At 44.1% G+C, this 11,189-nt stretch overlaps 1 protein-coding gene across 2 annotated transcripts; it reads right to left on the reverse strand.

Moving 5' to 3' along the window:
• Positions 1-241: 241 nt before the first annotated feature.
• Positions 242-7,452, reverse strand: RPS7 (ribosomal protein S7). 2 transcript variants are annotated; one of them, XM_072855099.1, is made up of 7 exons: positions 7,335-7,452; positions 6,630-6,711; positions 6,227-6,298; positions 4,519-4,662; positions 2,897-2,961; positions 1,015-1,165; positions 242-357 (listed from the first exon to the last, which is right to left on the reverse strand). In XM_072855099.1, exons 2-7 carry the CDS (start codon positions 6,702-6,704, stop codon positions 280-282), a joined length of 585 nt encoding a protein of 194 aa, XP_072711200.1. In that variant the 5' UTR covers positions 6,705-6,711; positions 7,335-7,452; the 3' UTR covers positions 242-279. The 2 variants fall into 2 exon arrangements, with proteins under 2 accessions (XP_072711200.1, XP_072711201.1); XM_072855100.1 differs by lacking the exon at positions 7,335-7,452 and having other exon boundaries at positions 6,630-6,736.
• Between the last annotated feature and the right edge of the window lie 3,737 nt (positions 7,453-11,189).

An 11,189-nucleotide genomic window follows, 5' to 3' on the forward strand; every position in this document is an offset into this window, starting at 1 on the left:
AGGTGAGTCTCAACATACTTGTTTATTTTTCAATGCCAATTCTTTTTGCAGACTCTGGACTCTTTTGTCCAGAGCTGTGTTGCGACAGTGCCAAGAACAACCTAAGAAGGCTACCATTAAAACGCTGGTGACTTAATACTTTGATACACAAATGTCACTCATCCAGAGAGTAGAGAAGTCCCACGAACCAGTTAATCCCATTTATGTTTATGGAATTCAAAATTTAAATGAAATTACTCTGTTATATGAACAGTTGTTTATTCAGCCATTTTTTGCACTTTACAGCTGGAATTCTGGAAATTCAAACACCACATCTTTGCCTGTGAGCTTCTTGTAGACACCAGAAAATGTTTCCACCTGTGAAGATAAACAATCTTGTTTATACATGCTGTGTAAGGAAGTAAAATCTATGTTAACATCCTTTAGGTACTACGCTATTTCCCACTGCCTCTTCACTCTGAAGTGAACTCTGAGGCAGATTATTTTCTTCTAGATTAAGGCAGCTGAGCATTTATACAGAAAACATGTTTTCTGGAGAATATTTGGAGCCTCTTTGGTTTGCAACCATAGGAGACCCAGACAGCTGAGGGGTCCTAAACATATCCCCACAGAAAAATAAGAACTATGCAAAGCAAGGGGTGATTTCAGACTCTATCAAGCACATCTGCTTGAGGTCAAAACTAAGTGCTTCACAAACAAACAAAAAAACCCAAAACCAAACCAAACAAAAAAACCAACCCCCGAACAAACAAACAAAAAACCAATAGAACACTGTTGGTTCCCATGAGGGAACCAATATAGCTACTTTACAGTCCAAGGGTTTTGGCAAGTTGAACTAGAGCTTTAGTTCAAAACTGTCTTGCCTCATCTTCAGCATCTTAGTCCAAATACAATCAGAAGCATCTCCATTGCCACAAGTCAAAAGGCAGTCTTTTGCTGTATCACATAAGCAGCCTCTTAGCTACATCAGAATGCCACCCCATCCTGCATGAGAAAGTAAAGGGTTTTGTTTACCTTGTGTTCAACATTGTTCTGTTGTGCTTTGTCCAAATGGACTTTTATGAGCCTGCTGCCGTCCAGTTTTACACGGATTCTCTTGCCCACAATTTCACTTGGGAAGACCAGGTCTTCAAGAATGGCATCATGCACTGCAGTAAGCGTACGGCTGAAATGCCACATTTGTATCATTAAAACACGTCCTCTTGTCAAATTTTTCAGTTTGCCAAGGCTTAAACCTTCCACAGCATGCTTTAGCTGAAAATTCAGTGGTGTTTTGTTTTGTTTGTTTTTTTAATGCTGCAGTATGACAATACCACTTTTTCACAGGTCATGCAAAAATAAAAGCTAAATCCTACACTGAGTGTAGAAACTTAATGACTGCATGACTTCAATGACTGTATGAAAAAGTCAGTAGCCAGGTTTGTGACCTTTTAGATCACATCTTGCTTTGCAGCAACAGCCCGGAACGTTCTTTTATTTCTACACATTTAAGGAAGATTTTATTAAACCAAAACCAAGTTGTCCCATCTGCAATTTTGCCAGAGACACTCACTGGAAGAGTTTAAGTGTGCAAGAACCTTCAACTACAGAAAGTATGTTCATAGGAGACCCAGTTTTGAAAACACTGGTTTCTTCATCTGCCTAAACCCAAGTGGCTCAAAACACCAGTGTATTACAGGAAAAGTCTATCTGGTAAGTTTAGTCCATGCTGAGAAGACTGATGTCTACATTTGTGCTCTTGAACTGTCCAGAAGTGAGACAAAATGAGAAAAATTGATCCAGGCTATTTTGTGTATGAGTCTAGATGACTAGTAAGATTTCCAGCTTCCCTACCTGCAGTTTCAAGGCAGTATCACTAGTAACTAAGACCTGAGTCTACAGCAGCATTTCAAACTTGCAAATATTAGGATAGCTAAGGGAGACAAATATCAATCGCATTTTCTATGCTTCACAATATACATATCAGTTTCACAACCCTACTAGCCTGATCCAGTCTCTGGCTGAGAAAGGGACAGTCCTGCACACTCTCCTTCCCTCGTGCTGAAAGAGGCAGCATGCTAATCACATGCACAGATGTCAACTTCTCTAGCCACTGTGCAATACTATTTTTAATATAACATAGAGTCCTCCAAATGTAGGACTGCAGCTAGATGAGTACTATGAAACTGCACTTTTAAAATCTATGCCTGAAGATTTCAAAATAGATATGACACAGGTATAATACTGGGGCTGGGAGAAGTTACAGGAACATGCCACATGTCATAAAGAGGACAAACTTTTGAGGCATGGACTACAAAATGATATAGTAAGCTAGAGAACAGTATAGAAGAGGCACTGACATCCACATAGACATAGTAGTGTTGCATGTCTAGCAAGAAAGAGACTAGATGAGTGCAGGGAGGCCACTTAACACAAATGACTACACTACTGCTGTTGAACTCATATCCAGAGGGACTACTTATACCTACACCCCTCCTCAGCCACTCTCTCCCTCATTGCACCCCTTCAGTGTGCCAGCCCTGCCTTCTGTACAGTCTAACATGTGATGTGGACGTGGCTCTTCCTACAGCTTAAAAAAAAAATAATTGTCAGCACACTGTGGTAACAGAGACAGCAGGTTGGGGCTTCTTAAGCCAGTATTGCTGGCTAAAAATTGGCTACAGCTGTAGCTGAAAATACAGGTAGAGTTCTAAGAAATGCAACACAGTGCCCAAAGACGAGCTTTTTACTGCGCCCTTTGGCAGTCAAATGGCAGATTCTCTTGCTGCTTGAAATAGTAATGACAAGACCACCCAATCACTTTAATGACTTCTCAAAAACTCAACTAAACATTACTTGACTAAATTACCAAGTCACAAAACAAGGCTGTCATATTGAATCAGTATTATTTACTTACCTCCTGGGACGCTTTTGCTTGTTTTTTGTGCGGCTTTTTCTTGTTGGCTTGGGCAGAATCCTTCTCTGATAAGGAGAAAAAAAAAAAAGGCATTTCTCAGTATCTAGTGTTTACAATCAACTAAAAAAAAAACCCTCCCACACGTGCCTTTTTTTTCCTCACTAGAAACTGATGCATGAAACATTGAAAAGGGAGACTTAAGTATGCCCAAAACTACACCAGCAGTAGAACCTGATATTGCTCGCAGAAGCTGAAGTACTGGTATTGCTTTATTTCTCATCTACTGATCCTGTATTCAGTGCACTGAAATAAAAGATTTGTATTTCATCCCTCCCTTCCCCTGAATACAACCAGGGTGATTTACTGCATCATATTAACGACCTGAACACACTTCTTTGGGAACAGAAATCTGAAAGAGTTTTACAATTTCTGTTAGATTGAGCCTCTGGTGCGAAGCAGAGTAGTACGCTCAGTCCCACAGACAGCTAGGCAACATCTGAGATCAAAACGCTAGTTGGAATAACGAGATGTATTACACAATTCAGATCAAACCTGGGCTTAAATGTAATCTGTTCCAAAAGCAGCATCTAAAGGTATTTATATCAGCTTGGATCAGTAAAACTTATTTTCTACTACCCTATCTGCAAGGGTCGACGTTTTAAAACGTCGAATTTTAGATGCAGTTGTAGCCACCTGCAGTATTTTCTACCAACACATCACAGCTTCTCCATGACTGTATTCATGATGGTGTTACTGTAATCCAAACTGGGTCACGTCATATTCAAAAGCAACCACATTTCACCTATAGCAGAAGAACTGCACACATTCCCTTCTAAAATATGGATTACTAAACTGACAGGGAATTCTCAAGCACTTAGTTTAAGTGAGCCAAAGGCACTTCATTAAAAGAAGTCTTCTTGGCCACATAAAGATTCAGGGTAAGGTGCTCTGGCTCTTATAATTATGTTACGAATAACTTTCACTAAAAGGAGCTTCAGTCTAACAACTAACTGTCCACTCTGCAGACAGATCTCCAGAGTTTGTCCACCCCTTATTACTGCCCAGAGAGTCCTCTATCACCTTTTCATGGCTTAGCTCCTTCCATAAATTCAGAACCTGAGTCAGTTTTTTTTTCTTCCTCTCCTATTATCTTGAATTTTAAGTGCTTAGATTATGTAAGTGTAGTAAAGCTCCTATTAAATTTTGCTCCCTTTTGCTTCTCAAACTTCTGAAGGAGTAAGAGAGGCCAGAACAAGAAAGTTATATCCTCCTCCAAAAAGCTTCATATCTCACTGAGTTTACATAGCCTTGGCTTCTAGCTGAAGTCATTTTAGCTTACATCCACAGAAGGACATTCATTAGATTTCCTGCTGATACAAAAATAAGCATTATATTATTGTTACCTTGAATGGACAAGACAAGAAGGGTAGTGCAGCACTGGAACAGGTTATCCAGAGAGGCTGTGGAATCTCCATCCTCAGATGTTTTCAAGACTCAGCTAGACAAAACCATGGCTGGCCTGATCTAATGTTGGCAATAGTCCTGCTTCATGCACTAGGCTGGACTAGATGACCTCCAGGGATCCCTTCAAATCAACATTGTTATGATTCTAAGTGTTTTACCTGAGCAATGAACACCACATGCTTTCCACTGAACTTCTTCTCCAGCTCACGAACTAGCCGCACCTGAATCTTCTGGAAGGATTTCAGCTGAGGAACTGGTACGAAGATAATGATGGCTTTTCTGCCACCACCCACTTCAATTTCCTGAAATAGAAGTAGAAAGTAAATGTTATCTAGGGGTCGAAAAACAATGTTTGGTTTGATCACGAATCCTCTGAACACAGGTATTCGATAGCCTTGCTTACAACTTTGGGGAAAAAAGAGCATCACAGAGCAGTACCTGTTTTAATGCATTTAAGAGCAAACATTAAACAGAAAAACCTGTCAGACCACTTTGGGCAATAAATCCCACCACTCCTTTCAAAGGAGTCACATCCTCTGAATAGCAAAGCTCATTCTTTCTGCAGGATGGAACCCTGATGCTAGAATCCTAACTATACTGAATGCTTATCATCACAGCTGCAGTGGTACTTACATGCTGATACAAAGTTTCAAAAATTATTTGCCTCTAATGGAGGCTCTAGACAAAGTTTACAGTAATAAATTTTGTATTTTTGAGCTACTGCTTCATGGAAATCATCTTCTGTCCACCACTTGCCAAGGCCTGCATCACTACTCAAACAAAACACTTCCTTCCCCTCCAAATGCCAGCAGGTTTACATCACACCAACATGGATTACTTTTCCCCTGGTTTGTTTTTCCAACAGTTGATCAAAACCGAAGAAGTTTGTATAGGCTTACAAGGCACTTCTCCCATGAACCTAACTGCAGAGGCATCCTCATTCTCCAGCAGAATGGGAAGCTGCTTCACCAGCTACGTTCCCACATGAGCTAACAGATGACCACAGGAGATTTCTCACAAATAAAACCAAGTAGTTAAGTAAACAACAAAGACATTTCTAAAAACTCCTCATTGAGGACAGTACGCATTGCTGTACTTCAGCAACGAACCCGTTCTTCTGAAGACCCCTGAACTCATATACCAAGCTGACTTCTGCATTCCCAGATTCTTTAACTTAACTCTAAGGAGTCATGCATCTGTGTCTGTATTGGTGGGCCTGGGCAAGAACCATAAAGCAACCTACTTAAGTTTTTGGTTGCAGCAACCAGGTTCAGAAGTTCCATCCAGTCTCCAAGGCTGACAAATTCTAACACTAATTTTCTTCTTCCTTTTCTTCCTTAAGGTTTCAGTTGCCTTTATAAACTAAAATTTACAAACAAGCTAACCTATGTTATCAAGTCAGCCTATTACTTCGATCCACCTCCTATTACTTGGTTCATAAAAGAGGATTTACAACAAACTGATTTTACAAATATTATTACAGTTTACATTCCTGACAAAGATTCTGCAATGCCTACATTGCCAGCCAATATCCACCCGCAAAAAGTCAGTTTCAGATCTCAAGCCCAGTTTGCAGAGACAGAAAGTAGAACTACCATTTTTAAACATGTGTACTTAAAACATCAAACTGCTATTTGAGTTTTTACAATGACTTTTCGGACAAGTTCCTAAAGAAATAACTATTACAAAATCCTACATGTTAACAGCAAATAACAGAAGATAAACCACAACAGCATACAGTAAAACAATCACAGGCTGTAACAAACAGCTAAAGACACCATTCACCTAGTACATTAACATTCACAAGAATTAAACGCACACAGAGCAAGTCACCAAGCAATTCTTTGTGAAGAAGGTCTAGCCTACCTTAGCTGCTGTGATGTTTAACTCCCGCAGTTGAGCCTTTAAGTCGGAGTTCATTTCCAACTCCAGCAGAGCCTAGGAAAGTGAAGTTGCAGAATAATCCATTACATCCCATTCAATTCATAAGAACCCTTGAGACCAAAGTCTGTCCACAGTGCCAGAGAGCAGCTATATACTTTTTACCGCAGTCAGTATCAGAGATTTAATTTCTTGTCACACTGACAGATACAACCAGTTCAATTGGTGAGAACACATGCTGACTGCCCCAGTTCCTGAGTAAAACTAGGAAAGAGTACACATTTAGGCAGCAGCATCACCCTGGAAGTTTAAGCTCTAGACAACTGTCACAATACTGTCTCCGTAACTTGCCATCAATTACCAAACAGCAGAAGGAAAAGGCACGTACCTGGGATATACCAGACTCAAACTCATCTGGCTTCTCGCCGTTAGGCTTCACAATCTTTGCGCTAGAGCTGAACATGGCCTTTCTGCAACGCAAAAGAACATCTCGGTTGTCACCAGAAACACGTCTCCTGCAACAAACGCAGCAAGACTCTGCAATCCGGCTACTCAGCCACACGCTTCAAAGCGAAGCCAGAGAGAGCACCACGGGCCACGCAAGCCCCAGCACGCCGCTCCAGGGGATGCCGACCACAAGACAAAAGCGTCCTGGGGAACGAGGGGCCTGCCCACCGCGGCGCCCAGCGTGTTCGCTGAGGCGCCGGCAGCTGCCAGGCCCCAGGAGCACCGGGGAGGCTGCCCGGCCGCTCACGGAGCCCCACGTGCCGCCGGGCGGGCGGGCAGCCCTTGCCGGCTCGCAGGGCTCCGTGCCCGGCCCCGACCCCCTCCTCCCGCCCGGCGGCCTGCTGCCCCGCCGCAGCGGCCTCCCTCGGGGCGCCGCCGGGGGAGGGCGGAAGAAACCCCGCCGGCTCCCCTCCCCCAGCACCGGGCGCCCCGGCGACCATCGGGCCTCGGGCAGGTGGTAATCGGGGGCATCCCCACCCCGGCGCTGCCGCGGGGAGCGCCACTCGGCGCCCGGCTCCGTATTGCGGCGGCGGCGGGGGAAAAGGCTGCGCCGCCACCGGGGCCCGCGCAGGGCCCGGGCACCCACCTCTCTCAGCGCCGGCCTAGGAAAAGGGAGAGCTCTCGCGAGCGCGGCTCAGATCGCGGCCCGGGAAGGCGCTCGCCCCGCCCACGCAGGGATGAAGCCAGACCAGGAAGAAGGGCAGAACGGATACCCGCGCACGCCGGCAGCCGACGACAGCTTCCGCCAGGGCGAAGCCCGAGAAGACGCTTAGAGTCCTGGCGCGGCGCTCGCGGATGAAGTCATCACCAGCTGCTGGGCGCCGCGCCGCTGGGCGGGGGCAGAAGCCGCGGTGCAGGGCATGCGCAGTGCTGGTGGCAGCGGGGAGAGCGAGAGCTGCCCTCATCTGTTGCCTGCGGGACGTGGGTTCCCTTCCCGGCTCTCTCCCTCTCCCAGGGGTGCTCCCCCTCCGACAGCGAGGGAAGAAGGAGAAAGACAAACCTGCTCCGCTCTGTCCTTCGCTGTTATGCCAAGCCTTCGTCGCCACTTGCTTCTGCGTGGCCCGGGCGGCGTCAGGCGGCCCCCAGCACCCCGCTCGCCTCAGGGACTCCCGGCCGCTCCCCTCGCAGGCTGAAGTTCTCGGCCTTTGGTGTCGAAATGCTTCTTGTGTAAATAGTCACCAGGATCTCGGCCTTGGCAGTGCAGCACGGCTCGGTTTGCTCCAGCAATGGCAGGGCCTGTAGACACAGCACGTGCCTGCCTCTTGCAGAGCTCCCTCACCCATGCCAAGTGCTGCGCAAAACAGCAGCAGCCACCAGCTTTAAAAACAGAGTAGAATAGCGGATGGCCTTTTTCTTCCCCTCTCTGTTTTATCTCTCCACGTTAATTTAGTGGGCCGAGAGTTCACCTGTGATGTTCAGCCCTTTCAAGGCACAAGAGACCTGCTGGAGCAGTCTTGGCACATGGTCCCTCCTGACCTGTAGCAAGGCATTGTGCTGGAGAGACAAGGTCAAAACCACGCCAGCGAGCGTGCTGACAACCAGAGAGGACAGACAGTCGTGTGCCAGCTTAGATCCACACCTGGGTTGTGTTTTGTGTACCTCTATAAACATGATCTCTCAGTTGCTTCTGCTGAGACAATATCATAGCCATCAGTTACCAAACTGTCATTAGACCAGAAATAACACGAGTCTTCAGCGGTGTTCAGGTACTAACTCAAGATATGAGGGTCCTGGGCTCCACGTATTCTCTCATCACTGGAAGCACTTAATTATATATTCTGTTATTATCTAACAAAGGCAGCACTATTAACACTTCAGTTGCATGCTGATACAAAGAACAAGCTGTACTTGCAAAGAAGTGACTTGCATATTGAGTCAGGTGAAGGTGCCTGGCTGTGCATCCAAAGCGGAGCTAAAACCTTGCCTTGATAAAAAAATCCCTACGTTGACATTTGCCTCTTGGCCAATTTAGACAGGTTCCCTGCTCAAGGGAAAGTCCCACTCAGAGGCAGGTATGCAGCTCTTGGCACACACTGTCCAGAGAGGTTAGACACAGGAGTGCCGTTCAGAGCACTGGTTCTGTGCTCAGATTCCCTGAATAACCCTAAGAGCAGCCAACTTTAGCTTGTAATACCACATTCACTATTACTATGTAATAGTGTGTGTAAAGTCTGTTACTTAAAAAAAATCCAGTAGTGGAGTAATAAGCTCCTGTTGTAAACAAAAAACTGACAAGGACACCACCCTCCCACCCCCCCCAACCTAAACAACATTAGCATCTGCAGAAGGCAGCCCGTCATGTTTTCTAACACTTGTGGGCTTTTTGCTAAATTTATGATAGCCAGAAAAGCAGATTGTTCAGTTCCCATTTTTCTTCCAAGTCACTCTTCTTTCCTTGCATGAATTCAAAAAATGGGAAAAACTGCCCAGCTCATACTGATGCCCAGGATTAGTATTTATAGAGATTGAATTTATCTAAACAACAGTGATGAGGATCTGATTGAAGAGTAAAAAAAGAAAGATAACAAGTAATCATCTCAGCAGTCCAGTAGTCCACATTCAGTTTATACTGTGAAATCCATTATGAGAGGCAGAAAGAATAGGTGGTGTGCAGATGGATCAAAATTGGACTGTTCAGAGCACTAATGAAGAAATAAAGATGCAATGTGACTACCTACTGCTTCCCATCTCCATGCTATTAGTGCTACTGAATAGACCAGGATGCTACATAAGAGCAATGAGAAAAGAAGGTGCAGAGAGATGTTTCCTTTCTGACACCGACTGTACATTAGGGGAAGGATGCAGAGTGTCGAGATCTATGTGGGATTTACCCAGTCGATAATGAGTGGTATCCAAAGCAGCTGACAGGTTTTCAAGAATCACTGTGGACATGTGATCTTTAAAAGAAGTTATGTCATTACAAAGTGATATAATTAATAAGGTTCTTACACCGTGCAGTCTCAGAATGGGTGAGGTGAAGAAATGGAAAGAATAAATAAGTCAGGTGTGTTACAAAAGTATCCCAACAGCAATAGCACAAGGTCTCATGATGCTATGAATAACATGATTTAATATAATAACTGGAAGAAACAGAGACAGAGGGCAAGACTTGTCAGGGTCATAGCTAACTCTAGAATCAGAAGCAAAACTGAGTCTATTACTAGTTCACTTCTCTGAAAGAGGCTTGTATAACCACACTGAAGTTTCAAAGCTCATGGGTAGGCTGTTCCTCTAAGAGTCGACTGAAGATTGTGATGATGCTAGGGGATTACTACTTTGCAGCTTCACTGACACATAGTTTTATACTGAAGTACGGGCAAGTTTTTTGTTCTGCAAGATCTCAGTTCTGAGAACTAAGATAAAACACCTCCTTTTCCTGTCTTATATTTTTAATCAAGGTAATGAGATGGCAATATAACTTACACTTGCAGGGTATGCTAGATAAAGTGACTACCTAGTGACCTACCTACCTAAAAGCTCAGTTTTAAATAGGAAACACTTGATTCAGGTCACATCAAATTTTGCTTTAAAAGCTTATGTGGGGAACCACATTATGGTTAAACATGTTTCAAGCTAAAATATTTATCAAAGCAGATTAAAATGCTTAGCTAATGTGTACATTACATGCATTAATGTGGGACAAAGTAATCAGCTAACATTTACAGTGAGTTTAGATAAAAATGTCCTATAGACAGATGCCCTTACTTAAGTGATGAGTGTGGTTTTTGTATACATATATTAAGTCCTATTTTTTTCTGCAGACTATCTGTTACAAATACAGAAATCGCTGCCAAGAAAATATGTTAGTAAATTAATAAACAAGTTTGGGTCCTAGAGGGGGGAAGAAACACAGGACCCCTTATAAGCTGAATAAGGGGGGCAGTAAAACACAGCTGAATTTGTAGTGCAATGTGTTGAGGGGAACACTCACTATCAGGCCATGGCTCAGTGAACACTCTCATTCAACATGGTGCCACCATGTTTCCACCAAAACAAGGGGACTTGCTCTCCTGTCTTTTCCCTTAGCTGCTCATTTCCAATACCTTAGCTGTGGTACCACAAGCGCTCGTGCAAGCTTTGATTTGGCAAAAATTGGCTAGATTTGTATATCTGATGAGCTTATTCTATGGTGGCTGCACAGGGTTACCATGTGTAACTATGGCAGTGATTACAAGTGCTAAATCATTTATGAAACCCACTTGAAGTCCTGTCCACATATATATTTACATTATTCTCTATTCAGATCCGGAGAGCTTTTGTGACTGGACCCTTCAGCTTTGCAGGTGGGGACTAAATGGTTCACTTCTTGGTGAGTCTTCGCACTCACTTCACAAAACTGTGAGTTACAGGACCTGAAGTGTCCTCTCTGCCCCAGCCTGACTGAAAAACCCCACAAATCCACTAGTGCTACAGCAACCAGAGAGCAAGTACCATGAAGCAA

The sequence above is a fragment of the Ciconia boyciana genome, chromosome 3, assembly GCF_034638445.1.
Source record: "Ciconia boyciana chromosome 3, ASM3463844v1, whole genome shotgun sequence".
Classification (NCBI taxonomy): domain Eukaryota; kingdom Metazoa; phylum Chordata; class Aves; order Ciconiiformes; family Ciconiidae; genus Ciconia; species Ciconia boyciana.